This window comes from Dermacentor variabilis, unplaced genomic scaffold (genome assembly GCF_050947875.1).
Source record: "Dermacentor variabilis isolate Ectoservices unplaced genomic scaffold, ASM5094787v1 scaffold_13, whole genome shotgun sequence".
NCBI lineage: Eukaryota > Metazoa > Arthropoda > Arachnida > Ixodida > Ixodidae > Dermacentor > Dermacentor variabilis.
The window spans coordinates 39871282-39890372 of NW_027460291.1; the positions used below are offsets into that span (position 1 = coordinate 39871282).

Sequence of the window (19091 nt, forward strand, 5' to 3'; positions counted from 1 at the left end):
TCTCACCACTGTTTCAAAAACAATCAATGCCGCAATCAATGCAAATCAGGTGACGTGGAGTTACTGTATATGCAAAGGTAGCATATACAGTAATATATATACCTTTGGTAGCATATACAGTAATATATATACCTTTGGTAGCATATACAGTAACTCTAAGGTGACGCTGCGAACCGCGTCACGTGTCAGCGGCGACACGAAGTGCGTCAAGCTCTGCCGCGTTGTGAGCGCACTATAGCTCTTCTAGTACACTGTACTGGCAGTTCCTACTTTTCCAGGCCAGCTTTTCCTCTAGGGTTGGTTATGGTTATTGGCCTCGAGCTCCACCACTGGAAAAGCTGGCGCCACCGTCGGCGTGACGTGCTAGGAGGGATCACGTGGACATAGCGGCCGCGTCGGCTGCTTCGGGAGCTGCGAAGCGAGCTGAAAACGAGTTTAAATGCCCTCGTACGCTGCGGTCCTCGTTTAGTGACGAGATTTTCCCGCTTCGAGTGTCTACTTTGCAACGCTTGAAAGCACTACAATAGGTAGTGGCTGCCTTTGAAGGCATGCAACATGGTAGGCTACTGCTCGGTGCCGCAGGGCCGGACGCACGTAACGGAGGCCGGTGTCAGTCTTATTCACACGTAGCCGCAGGTCAAGAAGCTGCGTGAAGCTTGGCTCGCGAAACATAAAACAGGCAAACAGTCATCGGCTACAACTCGGGCATGCAGCAAGCACACACGCGAGGAAGATTTCTGCTACGGCACCCGGTCTGCGATGTTCTGAAAAAACGCGCACTGAGACGCTCGCCCGAGTCCGCTGCCCGACTAATGTCATGACGGTTTGGTCTATGAACTGGTCGATGCTATAGATACTGGCAAGTTCAGTGGAGTGGAAAGGCAGCGGTAAGAAGCACATTTAAAGAAAGCATGGCATATGGTCATATTTGTGTTATGAATTAATGCACTGGATTACAAAAAAGGAGCAGCGGGAAATTGCACGCTGAGAACACCGATAAACATACAGTGCGACGCAACTCGAGAAATAATATTGAAAGGTCAAAGAATTTAGAAGAAGAAAAAAAGAAGATTGAATCGTGGCGACGGCACATCACAGTCCCAGTAGGCGTCGAAGTTTCTACAATGAAATTATTTTTGAACAGCTCTGATAGCGCCCACGCAACAATGGTTGCTTGTATACTATAAAATGCTCATATTCTGCGGCCTGAAGCTCATGGCACGGCGCGAAAATGCGCGCGCGGGGAAAGCGAAACAGTGCGCGGACAAGCATGCAGACGCGCAGTCGGACGCTGCGAATCTGCGCGATCGCTGCATTGAGGCTTCCTTCTATTATGCTCCATTTAGTTATACAAACACTATAAGAACATATTTCGCATAGTTTGCTCTCAGCGTTTGCCTACCTTTCACGCAAGAAGCCGGTTCGGGAGACTCCATCGCGGCGACCGCGCGCAGTGGCGTTCACTGTACGTATTCGGTAAAGAGATAGCGTCTGTAAATGATTGTGTGCGTTCAGTTTGCCCAAGATTATTATTTAGAGAGTAAAAAAACTTCTCTCGTTTCGAAAGTACTTACAGAAATGTCCGGGAGAGCTCGCGCGTGGTGTTTTCAGTGAGCTCTGACAGCAAAACCTATGAGGAGCGCGCCGCGTGATCCCTCATACTACGCCAGCGAGGCGCTTCCGATAGATGGCGACTCCGTAACTCCTCGCCGCCAATACTACGGATTTGGACACCTGTCTTGTACAATACTAAAAGCAGCCCTGCAGATTTTACCATACAAGACCAGCTGCCTTTTCTGCAGGAAACGATCCGCGATACATGTGTTGAACTTCCTTTCATGACGGAAAATAAACTCCACCGCCGCCTAAACTGTGGCACAAATCTTGAGTTCGCCTGGCAACCTGTGGGACCAGGTGCCAAGATGGCTGGCCGCATATGCTTGCTGGCTGTGCTCGTGTTTTTTCTAATCGGTTTACTCCCCGCCGGCGATGCCAGGAATCACCGATTGTCGCTTAAGGTTAGTTGCACTCTTTCTGATTCCATGTGACCGTTTCCGAATGTAACTGTATCTCGTCAGAGGCCGATAATCGCAGTATTGATGGGGCCGACCTCTCCTTCACATTGCCTGTGAAGGCGATGTCGGCCGTTGTCATGAATCGCAAGTGCTGACAGTCATTCGATATTATCTAAGCAACAAGCCGCTGTAAAACAATGGTGGACATCTTTCACCCCGATTATTACTTTATGAAATATGCAATAAACCACGATGGTCTTTCTTTCGTCAGATCATCGTTACTGCATCGGCAGGTATGCTAGTTAATTTGCTCATCTCCCTGCCTTGTCATTGTAACCTCGTGGAACTTCAGACATAATTTAATGCTCGAGTACAATCATGGAAAATCGCGTGCATGCCTCCGTTAGTTCATGAAGCATGTCAAGAACTTCGGTGGTGCAGACGGGCGACGAGAAAGCGGTAATGCTGACTACTCCTCCGCCCTCTTATCGCCCGTCGCTTCCCCTTCTTGTGGACGATACGTCATATCGGAAACACCTGACACCGGCATGTACCGTGTCGTCGACTTCAAGACTGTTTAACAACAAAAGGGTACTGCCCGCGTCCGTGTGTCTTTTCGCAGAAGATGCCGGCCCAGTTGCGAGCGTTGGCGCCAACCGTAGTCACGATCTTGTGACTCGGCGCACAAATGGGCTGATAGCGTTCATGCCCTCCGTCGTAAGGTTGCTACGTGTTATGTAATTGGTTGCAATGATGACGATACACTTTCAACACTATGAGAGGTCACAATTGTAGGGAGTCGTTACCTTGTCCTTTTTTTAGAGGAGAGATGTGATAGGTTGAAGGCAACCATATAACAATTTCTGTCGGATAGTGAAGGGGGGCTGTCAAATAACTGTCAAATAATTAGCGCCGCTTACTTGCATTTCTTTGGCACGGAGTCACGTTTCACACAGCGAAATATGTGTCAAGGGGTTGAACAATTGCGGCGTTTTTATATGAGCCCATCGGTCTGTAGATATCTTTTAATTCCTTTAAAAGTAGGGTGAGTTCTATCTAGTTCGGTTCACCAAACACGCTAGCATTATAGTCTTATAGTGCGGTATATTCAAACCTGTTCATTTCTAGTATTGAAAGCTAGGCAGGAAGATTCATTCTATCAGAGTGAATAAAACATGGCCTTTGTGAGCTGAGTCACATTTGTTGCTCTGATTGAATGCATCCAGTTCATTCATAGTCGTGCTTTCTGTGTTGGGTGATAAAATTAACCCATTTGTATCGCCCTGTCACAGCTACATGACCTGCTCTGTAATTTGCACTTGCTTTTACAGTTAGGTCATTCAGCAGTTCTTTGACCTGGGGTGCTGTAACGTAAAGCTATTATAAATTTTTCTATTCCAGTTCTGCAGTCAGTCGACCATGATTGGTCAAAATATTTCCGGGCCACCCCCACTTCGCCTGTCTCTCACGCAATGTCACGAAAACCTTGAAAACTCATCTGATAGACTGATACATCTGTACACAGTGATTATGCGTGATTAGACCGAACAAAAAAAAATAATTATTTCTGATTCAACGCTTTTTTGGCCATAATACTCTGCCACTGATCAAATGTATTCGGGTGTGTGCCTGTCTGTCACATGACGTCACAACATCGCAAAAACTCACCACGTCAAAGTGACGTGTATACGTTAGAGACGCATTAATATGCTGAACAAAACTGCATTTTTTTCTGAACAACCGGAGGCTGCCCCATTTTGATAGAAATAGAAAATGGCTGCCCTCCGATTGCTTTGGCACTAGCTACTCGGAGCGGCCGTGGAGCATGGATTTATTTGCATACAATAATTTTTCTGTGGCAGTATGACGTTAGTGAGCCGTTTCAGCATGTGTACGACGTCACTTTGCTAACTCTTCTTTGCTGAGGATCTGTTCAAGCAGCATTTTTAACGTTCCATTGCTCGCTGCCACAATTTTTATCAGGGGAAGCGGGCAAATCGCAGACTCCAGCACCACCCTCCTCATCCAGTCGTTTACTTTCCCTGTGCTGGCTCGGCCCTATCGAACCCCTCACCACTTTAGCGTGCTCCTTGCCTCTTTTCAGCCAATTCTATAAGAAAATCCGCTCAATGTAGGCAATGCTATTCGCTTTTAAGAAAAAAAAAAAAAAGTGATCTCATATAAAGAAGAAGGGCGTTTGATTGGGGTTTTCAAACAACGCTGTGGGTTAGTGCCCGATGGTCGCATTGGCGGCTTCGTAAATTTCACGTCAGGAAATTGGAATAAAAACAGATTAGAATAGTTTTACGTTATATGGCCCTTGGTTCAGCTGTGAATAGACCACCTGAACGACCACAGGAAGCATTGTGTACCCATGTTATACAGACACTGAAATGTTAGACATCTTTAATTTTGTTATGATGCCATTGTAGATTAATGAAAGGGCATTTAATTAGCAGAATTGGTAAAAAAAATCGTGTCAAAAACTTCTATTGCTGCAAGAAAGAAAAAAGAGATAGATTAGAGCATAGTGTCCTATCTCTCTCTTCACCCTTTCGTTGCATTTGCACAGTACATCACTTGTTCTCATTGCTTGTTTGTTGTTCTTAAGACTGAAAGATTGGGTCAAGCTTAACTGTTTTATCATCCTCTGTTGGCATTCTTCAGCTATAGAGACTGTATGAGGAGCCCTGATAAGAAGGGGAACAGAGAGCGATTTTATTTTGATTTTACATCTGGCCAATTCATTCATTGCCCAATTTGGCATTAAAGAAGTTCATTGAAGACCAACACAGACCATGTGGCACATACTCAGTCCCTTCCCTACAGTGAGCCATGTTAGCGTGAAAGAGGTTAGTTGAAGAGCAGCACCTATGTACACATTGCCACATACTCAGTGACACAAGGTAGTCCGACAGTTAGTTTCTAGCCTTGTTCTCTCAGCACAGCAGCCCGATGCACTAACCATTTGACCATGGACTACCCAGTCACCCAGGTAGGCAAGAAAACAGTTAGATACTATCGGCATCCAATGAAATGGGAACAGCAGAGTGTGTGGCCAAAGCGTAACTGAGGATATAGTACTCGCTTTCAAATAAAGGAGAACCAGAACAAAAATGAAAATATCGCAGTATAGAGGGATCGTCGTCATGCAGTGCGGTCAAACCGGATGTGCATGCCTGTCAATGGTTATAACTGGACGGTGCGCACTATCCTTTAGTTATGCTTTGGCCACATGTTCGGCTGTTTGCATTTCATTTGACCCCTGTACGTACATACATAGTTAGCCTGCGGTAGTGTGTGAAGTACCCTTAGAATGTTAACGCATTTCTCCGATGCTGGGCGGAATCCGCCTTTTGTGGTGCATTGTGGCACCATCGTGAGGAGGCCATGGGATAAAATTTGGTAGTCACCATGACAGCCGCCTCACACGAGACTCGCGACCGAATAAGCAGCATGTGAGAGAAGACCAAAAGAATGTGCACGGCCTGTCATATTTTGTCATCGTCAGCTAGCGATCGAGCCCGCTGGTGAATGCTTTGTACCTGTAGGTTTCTTCTGCGTGACGAATGGCTGGAAGAAGAGCTTCAGCAACACTTTACAAGCTCATCCTTGGCCTGAAACCGCTGCAGCTGTGGCGTAAAGTGAATAAGTAATAAAACAGTATGAGTACGCACAAAACCGCATGACTCGAATAGGGCATGAGGTGTAGTTCTTAGGGCGAATATCATATTTCACTACTGCATGTCTTGCTTTATGGTGGGCCATGTGCTAGGCGTACATACATACACAGGCAGTGGGGAGGAAGCCAACAGACTTTCAAGTTGCATACGTTATTTATCCACATAAAGTGTGTGTACATCTACAAAAATGGCAAAAAATGGTCAGAATGACCAAAATCGGTGATACCCCCTGTTTGCGAGGTGCCAGTCTTCCTCTTAGACTGAGCCGTGGTATGAACATAGCAGCCGACCGCGTCCTTTTTTTGAACTGGTGTGTGTACACAAACAGTGTCAGTATTGTCATGTAGTAGTGACGGCAAAGAACACAGTAGCAATACTGTGAATTACGAAACTAACTTTTATTTGCCGAACCTGTGCCCACAAAAACAGGCTGCACTTAAAGCACAACGATAGCGGCAAACGCAGTCGGCAATTGCCAAAAAATCTGATCTTCTGGTCAAGCGCATCAGCTTTTATATACGAGCAATCAAACATTCGAGAGTAATCGCTGGGGCCCGTGTGCCTTCCAGAAACTTCTACACCATTCTCGTCGTGCATATATGCAATCAGATTACACCAGGTTCGGCGACGACAGACAGCGGATAGAACCATCGATAACATTCGAGAAACTTCCGATACATGCGGGTGCGTCCCGCGCTGAGTGATTACATTTGTTTGCCGGTGAAAAGTGGTCATCTGAAAAAGACAAACAAGTGAACGTGTCAGTAGGAAGTCCAGATGTCTGGGCAAAAGCGAAGGCACCCTTGAAATGTCAGTTACACAGTAAGACGCGCCACTTGACTCTAGAAGATGCCACACATGAAAATGAGCCTTAGTACATACTGTACTATATCCCAATTTGCTAAACGGACATAAAAGCCTTCTGCAAGTAAATATTACTTGCTGCTGACAAGAATGACGAAATGACAATTGGCAACGATTGCTAACTAGCACTATCAGCTACTTCCACCGTGCATGCTATTTCCATGTCAGCCCGACAGTGCAGGTGAGCTTGACTCCGACAGATAGCTACGCTGACATCACGAGCATTCGCTGAGCGTTTATAAAACTGTAAGTGTGCACGGTGTGAAGTTGTGAAATGACGGCGTTCTAGCAACGGACGCACAGAGACCATGGAAGAAAAAAAGAACACTTCGCTTTTCACTCAACCAGGTCATGCGATCTCAGAGATCGTTTGCTTCGCTAGCTCAAACATACATTTGCGTCTTCGTCAACATTATTCGTATGAGTCAGTAATGACAAAAACAGAGAGGTAAACTGCATATGCCAATACATACCTGTCACAAACTTCAGCCCTAATTCGGGCTTCACGGCCCTGTCGATCGTGTTTTACTGACGGAAATCGGAAAATCATCGTTGCCCTGCTGGGATGGTCACGGGATGTGCAACCGTAAATGAGACACGACATTGGCATCGTGCCAAATTTCGATGGCAATAATGTTCCAAAGACGTTCCATGCACGCGGCCGTGAGAATGGCAAGGCTGACAAGTGACTGAAAGAATTTTATTGGAGTTCCAGCGAGGGCGCGAACTCGTCACGCACCCGGCTAGTCCCACGTCTGACTGGCAGGTCTAGCCCACCGGCCTGGTCACAGGCACGCCGGACAGCCAGGATTTGCTTGTCTAGAGCGGGGCTACGCAAACGCGAGTCCCACTCCTCCTTGCTGAACTTGGGGTATCTTGACCCGCACTCCCAAAGCATGTGCGCTAGAGTGGAGGTCTCCCGCTGGACGGCCAGGCGTCGTCGCGATATACGTCAGGGTAAACCTGTAGAACGGCAAGACACGGATATGTGCCGGTCTGTAAGAGTCTAAGAGAAACTGCTGGTGCCCTATTCTACTGGCAAGTGCAGTGCCAGCCACGGCCGTACTCCACTCACTCGGAGAAGAGAGTCGAATCCGGCCGCGCGCCCGTACACCTGCCAAATTGCTTCGGCCTTCTGCCGCTAGGCCGCTGCGCAGTTTGGCATCGCAAAAGGCGGATTGGACCCACATCACTAGGGTTCCTCAAGGACAGCAACCCAACGCTTTAGCAGGCTGCACCACAAATGCACTGGGCATGCGCCACTCTTCAATGAACCTCTCGCCAACTAGGGTCACTGAGTATGTGCCACTGGGTGTGTAGCAAATATGGGAACAGTTGACAGGCTGCGCCACTAAATGGCAAAGCGTCTCCATAAAGAAGTGCAAAAGACGAGCCTGGCTGCCACATGATACGTTTCTGAGCATTCGCACTTGCCAATGGGCCATGCATTTTGGAGGCGGTGTGCAGGCTTAGTGGCAGCATCGCTAGATGGCGCCGAGTGTTCTTAGGGAAACGCCAAAGAGGGGTCCCACTTAGTACATGCCTCATACATAACTTATTTCACTGGCAGCATTATGTTGTGCCACTATGTAGAATCAATGCTAGATGCATTACCATAGACAGTCATGAGATGGGTTGCATCGAATTTTTCTTCTATGTATATTTAGCATAACAGCAGATAGTTCTTACCACCTCAGTACTATGTAATCCGTCATGACAGTCGTTATGTGCCAGAAATCTGTAAATAGCATTGTTTCAGTGGCATTAAAAATATTATCTGTCATTTTTACTGCCTCTTGCAAGCATCAGTTTTGAAAATGCAAGAGACTATTATTTTTTTGCACAATACAAGGTCAACAATCGGAGCTATATGCATAGTGCACCGCCTATAGAGGTGTCACTGATGGCCACCTAGTGGGCGCTTTAGAAAGTGCGCTCAGGAGCAGTACCAGCTGACAACCTTATGCAGCAAGGTCGACTGAAATTTGCAGCTGCAATTTCTCCGTTGTTAGGGTGCCAAACTGCTTCTCCCGCGGTGACAGCTGCAGAAAACGCATAGGCCACTATGAGAGCGGACGTTTACACGATTTTACCTGAGTTTAGGGCAACTCAGTCTGCATACGTACCAGGTGCTTCCCACAGACAAGCGTAATGAAGCTCAGTTATACCAAGTGGAGCTCATGTTAAGTAGCTGCTTGGTTTTGTTGACTAATGTGATGTCTCCGCACTGCGCAATGCCTGCACGCAATGTAGGGATCTTTCTGGCGATCAATACATGTGTCATTACTGAATAAGTGCCGTCAAAGTCTCCTCAAGAAAAGTAATTGCGAATTGGTTCTTGAAAATGATCACACTAGTCAACGCAGTCACCAAATGCACGGGTGAACATAAGTGCTAGTTAGTGCTGTATCGCCGATCCAATTCCGCTGCATACGTTGATGAACTGCCCTCCCCTCTGCAGTTTCGCACTTTGAAATTCCCTTGGTGACCTGCTTGGAAATATACAAAGCTAATGTCTTACCAACTTCTCAGTATATATTTTTTTTTCGAATGTTGTGGAAGAGAGATGCGACACAATATATTTAAATGTGGAGACGCGCTGGCCAGTGTAGATTGGCGCTGGCAAGAAGACCAGGTTTAGTCCTTTGCAGCACAGGCATTGCACTCCTGCTGCGCCAAATATAATAAGATAGAATTCAATTAAATGTAAAATGAGGGCACAAATAGGGATTGCAGTGGTAAACAAATACTGTGCGCCATGAGTCTTCTCGGACAGCATCAACTCGGAGAATTTTCAAATGTGCCACAAAATTGTCAGCGAAAATTGAACAGCACTACGATATGCAGCAGCTAAGAGCAATCCTCACTCTGAGCTACTTCTTTTCTAAGGCATTTCCCAAGAAAGCACAATATCGAAGGTGTCATCAGGCGGAAAGAATAGAGCTGTTAAAGAAGCACTTGCCTGTAATAATTCTGGTAAAACACAGCATGATTTAATCTCCTAACAAATGAGATGAGGCAAAAACCTTGCACTTGAAAGAAAAATCAGCTGTTTCTGCATGAAGCAACTAGCAATAGTTCAACATACATGAAGCCACCCATATAATAGATCCGAAAACACGAACTGTGTGACAGCTGATGCGATGATTTAACGGGCCACATAAAACCAGAAAAATCAGTCCTTGCAAGTTTCAGCAGCTTTAACATACAGCACGATGCAGTTGTGCACCCTAGCTAGAGCAACATGATAAAAAAGCAGCGTTCAGAACCTAAACGAAATGCTTTTAACCTGTATGCTGCATGCACTGCGGACAAATCAAACCACAACATGGATAGGCCGTGATCGGCTTCACCACTTACTGTGCAAACATAATCAAGTGCAACAAACACCAAGATGACAAAAGAAAGCATGAGAACAAGAAATTCCCGCCGCCCGGCAGCGATCCTTTGCTGTCGTTGCTCCCACTCGTGAGGCCTCAAGGGAAATGACTAGAACTGTGTCGCCGGCCAGTTTTTGCAAGTATTTTAGTACCCCACCGCAAAACTTTTATTCTTCAACATGTCTTGAAGTTTTCGCCACCACATGCATACGAAGGGTATTGCTTATTTTACTTCAAAAATCTGGATAAAACAGAAGTACGAGCAACAACGCAGGTAACTACAGCAGACGGCTGCCTCCTTTCCCGAGCACACTTTGCAAGGCTGCCACCAGAGGTGTGTCCTTCGGCGCGCACTATGCATATATATGAATGAAAGTTTGCCCACTTAGCTACGCTTTTGTTACACTAGGTTATGACTAAGCGAGTTAGTCATTCGGATTAAAAACAGATAAAAATAATTAAAATTTTGACCCAATGTACTTTGTTTTGACCTTCAAGGAAACAGCAGTCAGTTAAGGACATTTCGTGATGCTTTACATGCGCAGAACAAAATTTGCAGTGAAGCACCATCTTTTTAATCTCTGTATATGCCATAACTTAGGAAGATAAGTTTACACTGAGTGTGCTCGGTTTATCATCATGAATGCATGCACAATCAACTGTGGTTATGCATATGCATGAGCCCTGTTTGGTTAACCCCTTCTCTTAACAAAAGGCATATTACCGAATGTGATATCTTCATTGGGAAGCAAAACAGTGCGGCAGCATCAAAAGTGTAAGAAAGGGCTTTTAAATGTTCCTCACTCATTCACGCTCGTAGCTCTTCATATTGAAGCTGAACATCTTTTATTTTTTTCAAAGCTGAGTACCCTAACCTGTAAAAATACTCATTCATATATGACATACAAGCATTTGTTAAAAGGCGCTGTCCATGCAACACATGAACTCACATTTACTTTTATGGTACTGCAGAATACGCTGATATTGCATAGTGCCGATGGATTCTTTTCAGGTATACGATAGATTCTTTTCAGGTATACCAAGCCACGCATTGCATCATATGTGCAATATGGTACTAACGTCTTAACTGCAAATGCCATTACCATGCTGCTGCAAGGGAAGCTTGAATTCCATTACTCTTTAGTGCTGTTAACAGCATACTCATTTCTGACAATTCGGTGCACCCTCGAACGTGTACTGTCATTTTCAATGTTTGTGTAAGTTTGGTTACACAACAAGGGCTGGTGTAACGTAAAACTATTCCATTCTGTCTTTATTCCAAATCGGCCATTATCCCTCCGTGGTAGGTCAAAATGGCTCCGGCTCCGCCTATTTGGGTGTGGTGGCCACCCATATGGGCTGGACTCAAACCATTCCGTCCTATCACGGAAGGCTAATGGCGGATTAAGAATAAAAACAGATTGGAATAGCTGTACATTATAGTGGAAAAGTGTGTAGCAAAATAATTATTTCTGAAAGGAATGATTTTGTACATATTAGAAACCATCAGCATTGTCATAATTTTCAGTTGGACATTTTGAAATTGCAGCTCCTGTTGAGCTTCAGCTGCTTTGGTTTTAGACCCAACACGAACTCTGCCTTGAAGAACACCTATTATTACTCTTTAAAGATAGTTTTCACATTTAAGCATTAAATAATCATTATTTATTGAGCATTGGGACAACAAACCTGGCTGCATGGACAGGTACCATCATGACAGTGTGTAATGGCATTAAATATTCATGTGACACTGGCTTGGAAGATAATGGCATTGTAGTGCTTGTGACCTCAGTCTTTAATGCCATTAATCTTGCTCCTGTGCCACAAGTCTCAGGTTTGTCAACGTAGTATTCATTGTTCAGCTGGGCCTTTCTTTTCTTCCTTCTTCATCATCATCATCATCATCAACCTGGCTACGCCCACTGCAGTGCAAAGGCCTCTCCCATACTTCTCCAACTACCCCGGTCATGTACTAATTGTGGCCATGGTGTCCCTGCAAACTTCTTAATCTAATCTATCCACCTCACTTTCTGCCGCCCCCTGCCACGCTTCCCTTCTCTTGGAATCCAGTCCGCAACCCTTAATGACCACCAGTTATCTTCCCTCCTCATTACATGCCCTGCCCATGCCAATTTCTTTTTGTTGAATTCAACTAAGATGTCATTAACTCGTGTTTGTTCCCTCACCCAATCTGCTCTCTTCTTATCCCTTAACGTTACACCCATCATTCTTCTTTCCATAACTCGTTGCATCGTCCTCAATTTAAGTAGAACCCTTTTCGTAAGCCTCCAGGTTTCTGCCCCGTAGGTGAGTACTTGTAAGACACAGCTATTATACACTTTTCTCTTGAGGGATAATGGCAACCTGCTGTTCATAATCTGAGAATGCCTGCCAAACGCACCCCAGCCCATTCTTATTCTTCTGATTATTTCAGTCTCATGATCCGGATCCGCGGTCACTACCTGCCCTAAGTAGATGTATTGCCTTACCACTTCCAGTGCCTCACTACCTATTGTAAACTGCTGTTCCCTTCCGAGACTGTTAAGCATTACTTTAGTTTTCTGCAGATTAATTTTCAGACCCACACTTCTGCTTTGCCTCTCCAGGTCAGTGAGCATGCATTGCAATTGGTCTCCTGAGTTACTAAGCAAGGCAATATCATCAGCGAATCGCAAGTTGCTAAGGTATTCTCCATCAACTTTTATCCCCAATTCTTCCCACTCCAGGCCTCTGAATACCTCCTGTAAACATGCTGTGAATAGCATTGGAGATATCGTATCTCCCTGTCTGACGCCTTTCTTTATAGGGATTTTGTTGCTTTCTTTGTGGAGGACTACGGTGGCTGTGGAGCCGCTATAGATATCTTCCAGTATCTTTACATATGGCTCATCTACACCCTGATTCCGTAATGCCTCCATGACTGCTGAGGTTTCGACTGAATCAAACGCTTTCTCGTAATCAATGAAAGCTATATATAAGGGTTGGTTATATTCTGCACATTTCTCTATCACTTGATTGATAGTGTGAATATGGTCTATTGATGAGTAGCCTTTACGGAATCCTGCCTGGTCCTTTGGTTGACAGAAGTCTAAGGTGTTCCTGATTCTATTTGCGATTACCTTAGTAAATACTTTGTAGGCAATGGACAGTAATTTGATCGGTCTATAATTTTTCAAGTCTTTGGTGTCCCCTTTCTTATGAATTAAGGTTATGTTGGCATTCTTCCAAGATTCTGGTACGCTCGAGGTCATGAGGCATTGCGTATACAGGGTCGCCTGTTTTTCTAGAACAATCTGCCCACCATCCTTCAACAAATCTGCTGTAACCTGATCCTCCACAGCTGCCTTCCCCCTTTGCATAGCTCCCAAGGCTTTCTTTTCTTGTTCCGGCATTACTTGTGGCATGTCAAATTCCTCTAGACTATTCCCTCTTCCATTATTGTCGTGGGTGCCACTGGTACTGTATAAATCTCTATAGAACTCCTCAGCCACTTGCACTATCTTCTTCATATTAGATAGATATTGCCGGCTTTGTCTCTTAACGCATACGTCTGATTCTTGCGTATTCCTAGTTTCTTCTTCACTGCTTTTAGGCTTCCTCCGTTCCTGAGAGCATGCTCAGTTCTATCCATATTATACTTCCTTATATCAGCTATCTTACGCTTGTTGATTAACTTGGAAAGTTCTGCCATTTCTATTCTAGCTGTAGGGTTATAGGCTTTCATACATTGACGTTTCTTAGTCAGATCTTTCATCTCCTGCGATAGCTTACCGGTATGTTGTCTAACGAAGTTACCCCCAACTTCTATTGCACACTCCTTAATGATGCCCATAAGATTGTCATTCATATCTTCAGCACTAAGGTCCTCTTCCTGAGTTAAAGCCGAATACCTGTTCTGTAGCGTGATCCAGAATGAATCTATTTTCTCTCTTACCGCTTACTTATTGATCGGCTTCTTATGTACCAGTTTCTTCCATTCCCTCCTCAAGTCTAGGCTAATTCGAGATCTTACCATCTTATGGTCACGGCAGCGCACCTTGCCAAGCACGTCCACATATTGTACGATGCGAGGGTTAGCGCAGAGTATGAAGTCTATTTCATTTCTAGTCTTGCCATACGGGCTCCTCCACGTCCTCCACTTTCGGTTATCCCACTTGCGGAAGAAGGTATTCATTATCTGCAAAAGTTTCCGTTCTGCAAACTCTAACTCTCCCCTGCTATTCCTATAACCTCTGCCATATTCCCCCACTGATTTGTCTCCAGCCTGCTTCTTGCCTACCCTGGCATTAAAGTCACCCATCAGTATAGTGTATTTTGTTTTGACTTTTTTCCTTAAGCCTCGCCAAATAAAAGGAAACAGTTTTTAAGGGCTCAGGGAACCATGGCATCAGTTTGGTAACATTAAGAAATGATTATTATATCTTGAAAACTATCAAGGTCATTCATCTAAGTTCAGACCATCCAAAAATAGCCCTCTACTGTCTGTTTTTGCTTTTACTTAAACCTACATGCAAGTTCTTCATTTTGGAATTGGAAATGTGTGCTGGCCAAAGCCACCGTTGAAGTATCGGTCCATGCATCATGTTGTCCGAGAGGCAGTTTCTTATACCGTTGTCAAAGCAACTTGTGGTGTACCTGTCCGAGGTAGAGAGATTAGAAGGTGGAGACAACTAGGGGTGGATTATAGCAGTCATTGCTAGATTGTAGCCTATGGGCACCAAAGGGTCCACAAGCGTTATCTAGTGTGAACTCACCTTATCCCATCTTTTTTATGACTAGGTAGCAAGGCAAAGCAAGTGTATAACTACAAATCAAGGAGTGTTAGGTGAAGCATGCCGCTAAAAGTAAAACATGCAACATTCACGAAGGAATAATGGGAGCACAGTGAACACTTGTGCTTGGGAGAGAAAGCTATTGGGAAGACGTGAATGTACAGTAGAGCAAAGAGCAGTGAGTGTAAACAAGTGTGCTTTGTGCTTTCCAACAACCTACGCACTATTCTTCAGTGACAGGTGTATAGGTGCATACAAAAGAACGCAACATGTGGATCCTAACGTCAACCTGCCACTTAACCATCAGACAAGCAAAAAAAAAAAAAAGAAATATATTATGCATGCCTTTTTCCTTTTGGGACGAAAGTGAATCATGAAGACAGGGTCTGTGTTCACAAAGCATTTTGTATGCGAGAGCAATTTGTAAGAACAAGCACTTTAAATAGCAATCATGGTGTCACGCTTATGATAGATACTTTTTAATAATGAAGGAGCTTTCTTAGTTCAGCTGCAAAGCTGCAGCTGTGTATGAGTGTATACAAGCTGGTGCTTTTTTTACTGTGATAAATTTAGTCTGGTGCACAATTTCAAACGTCTGCGTAGGTCATCATCCTTGTCACCAGAGGCAATGATACGTCTCCTCAACACATTGCAATTCTTTCACAATGTATCTTTCGTGTCCTTGGCACACTTCATAGTCATTGTCATAGTTTTATTACATGTATCTGTTACGCACTTTACAGCGACCGTCTTTTAGGCCCCTTTACAGCCCTGTCGCATCCCATGTTTGTAATTTATAGCTTCACATTGAACACATTGACATTAGTCTGCCGCTCTTTGGTCATACTTGGCCCTTGCGCCACAAAACACTATATTCATCATCGTCATCAACCTCCACCCTTTCCCAGCCTCAATCACCTCATTCACTAACACAAAGTAGTCTCCGAACAATGGTGGCTGGGGACCACTGGATTATTAGGCAACCAGTAAAGGAAGAGAACTGGATGAGAACGCTACTGTTCTCTTTAAGAGGCATAGTTCTCAAAGACGATGTCATTCAAGTCAGATTTCCTGGTCTAATGTGACCATTACATGCCTTCACTGGGATACTACAAAATCGTAAGCAATCGCAATCTCGTCTTTTTGTTGTCTTTAGGCATGTTCTTGCATTGAGCATGTTGCACTAGTCCACAGTGTTAAAAATGGTGCAACACCAGAACACAAAAAAAGGGGATGCCCCGGTTCTCCCTTTTCTTGTGCTTTTCTGGGGTTGCACTTTACCTTCAGTCACTGTAAAGTCCAGACACATACTCTTGTGGATGTGCACAAGCTCATGTCTGCACACCCAGGCATTTGTAGGCAGTGTAGAATGGCTCATACACATCGAAACGCAGCGCAATCCCTGTGAACTGCTCTTCTTTGTTGTCACATGTTCAGGCTGCCTCACGTCAGCGCACCTGGCTACACAGCTAGGGTGTGATGCAATCAACTCTCAGTGAGGCAGATTTATATCATGCGAGAAAGTGTTTTTTTCTTTACTTTTTGTGCTGATCTTAACAGCTCTAAATATATAACAATTACGTTTATAGATATTGCAGCATTTCGAAACACTAGAGAATTTTAGTGCGTCCGGTATTCCGGCAAGCACAGGTGGTTTGCTGGTATAGCGGGGGCATAAACGTGAGCAGCCAGATTGGTGGCGCAAAGAACAGCCACACAAACACGAAGCTAATTACTATATTCTGCTTAGCTGCTGGTATAAATTTTCGACAGCGGCGTAATCGTGTTCACAATTACGTCGCTTCCAAAAATTTCCACCAGCAGCGAAGCAGGATATAGTGAGTTACTGCAGTTTTAGCTCTGTGTTTGACTGGTTGAACTCTACGCCACCAGGCGGCTGCACCACTCCGGCTGCTCACGTTTATGCCCCACAAATCCGGCAATCTGCCTAAACCACCCCCGTTTGCCGCAATAGCGGACAGGCTAAAGGTCTCTAGTCTCAATGACAGGAGAAAATGGTGTCTGCCAAGGTGTCCATGAGTGAGGCCAGCGTGCTTACACTGTCACGCATCTCTTGTAGATGCAAACTGCTATTCCTCGCAAGGTGCATAGAGGCGAGCTTGTGTGCATCAGCAAGCGTTTGTGTGGTCTGTCCATGAAATGTCACGTTCTAGGGTGTGGTAAAACCACTGTGCAATTGTGCTTGCTAGGCTCAGCCATTGCAGTTGTAATTGCAGTGTGTCTTTTGCCACTCTAACTTCCTATTTGTTTTTCTTTTCTTTTTTTTTTTGCACATTGTGTTCTGGGTTTATACTTACCTCTACTCACTGTATATTGCCCCCTGTCAAGTGGGATCACGTGTATCTAACATAGCTGATTGATTATGCTTTTCAAAAGTCATTTGATGAGCTTGATTTTCTGTGCGCCTCTTCTCCTTCTCCACAAACCTTCACCTGTTACTTTAAATTGGGTGTGTTTCTATTATCTCATTTTCCAATTTACTTTTCTGGAAAGAAACTTGGAATGGTTGTCATCTTTATTTATGTACATGTTCATGTGTTCAGATATCCATGTAATTACTCAGTATTTAAGGTACAGTTGATTGTAGACACCATCGATGGCAACAAAACTGAGTACATGAGTCACGTTTAACATCAACAGTGAAAGAAAGTGGTGGCAGACCAGTGAGGGGTGTAGAAGAGACAGAAGTATAGGTGGGCTGTGCGATTCAGGAAATCTAATAGCTCACATAATCGCCATGTTTCTGTGCATATTGATTTTCTTGTATTTTGATACTAATGTTAATACTATTTCAGAGCAGCATGTGAAATGCTTGTATACAAAGATCTTGGTACTTTTCTAGATGGTTACTGCAATTTATCAGCATTCCTGTTCTGAGCCTCTGAATTGGCATAATATGCTTAAATGCAAGATAGTCAAACTACAATGTCCTGTGCAGTCCAACAAAGGCATGTTGACATGTTGCCTATCTGTTATTTTAAAAAGAACACTTTGCACACAGATCTTCTTTTGATATTTAACAAGACACTCACACTGTTGCATCCCTTTATGCACACAAATATCAGTCATCTCTACAATACCAACTGTACAGGCTGCCATAAGATGTGAGATGGTTTGTCTTCAAGTATAAATATGTACAATAAGACGACATGCCAATATGAAGGCATTCTTTTGCATAAGACACTTGTTTGAGGTTTTCACAATGAGCTCACCTATTTTACCATTTAGTAGAAAATGGTATAAGCTGATTTTGCCCATTCTGATCTCACATACAAGTTCCTTCAAATGCAATTCAAATTCTTTTTTTCAGGCAGGAATATTCAGGCAGTAAGAGTTAAAGAATCCCTAGGGTGTTAAAGGGTCCCGAAGCAGTTTGGACAAATTTTGTAGACACATAGGGCACAGCTACAGTAAAACATTCATGCCGCACTTTATGTGGAGTGCGTCATATTAATAGAGCTACAGATAATTAAAAGTTACCTTGCCTCCCTTGCTATGCTTTTTCTCCTCTACTCATTCGCTGAGCGATCAGGGCTGAGCTCTGCCTTCACTGGCTCTGCATCATGATGCGATGTTGTGACGTCTACTTCTGGTTGTCTTGGAGCCATCATGCAAAGCCTCTCCAACCTCTCCGCTAGCCGCCTGGCCGTTGATCCCCAGCGAGAGCTATGCAAGCGGTGTGCATTGCGAGCGTTTTCTTGCAGTGCCAAGTGTGTCTGGTATTCCAGTAACTGCAGGCAAGCTGGAAACGAAAAGAAAGGAGGTTAACCGAGGGGCCAGATTATTATTATTCATATCATAAGAAGCCAACAAACACTGACACCAAGGAGAACATAGGGGAAATTACTTGTGCTTAGTAACCTTGGAAGTGTTAGCCAGCGCCACCACTCGCAAACCTTGGCGGCAGATGTAGGACATTATTTGTGCCGTAGGCATCAAGAGAACACAATCTTTTTGGGTGAAGGCCAAAAAGATTGAGCTGGGCGTTTCGACGTATGCGTGAAGGCATAAACTAAAGCCCCTCTATGATACTGCCTCTGTGATGTAGGGGCTTTAGTGTAAATGTGAGCAGCCTGCACGATGCAGCAACCTGGTTTCACAGAGCTTAACCAGCCATACAGAGAGCTAATATTGATATAACCAAGTGTAAAACATTTGAAACATTTCAGAAGACAACATTTTCACAATTACGCTCCTGTGGGAGATTTACACCAGCAGCAAAGTAGAATACACTTGGTTACTGCTATACAGTGCAACCTCGTTAAACCTTAGTTGACCGGAGCTCGGAAAAAGTATGTGCTAAACGGTAGTACTGTTTAACTTAAATAGCATGAGATCGCCCACTTACCTTTTAAA

The 19091-nt window shown here is 44.4% G+C and overlaps 1 protein-coding gene across 1 annotated transcript in view; it reads left to right on the forward strand.

Annotated features, from left to right (window-relative positions):
- Nucleotides 1–1908: 1908 nt before the first annotated feature.
- Nucleotides 1909–19091, forward strand: part of LOC142566734 (protein GPR107) — a 156267-nt gene continuing 139084 nt past the window's right edge. Inside the window, exon 1 of the mRNA XM_075677603.1 lies at nt 1909–2018. Coding sequence (XP_075533718.1) covers nt 1923–2018 — 96 coding nt within the window. The 5' untranslated portion in view covers nt 1909–1922. The remainder of the gene's footprint in view (nt 2019–19091) is intronic.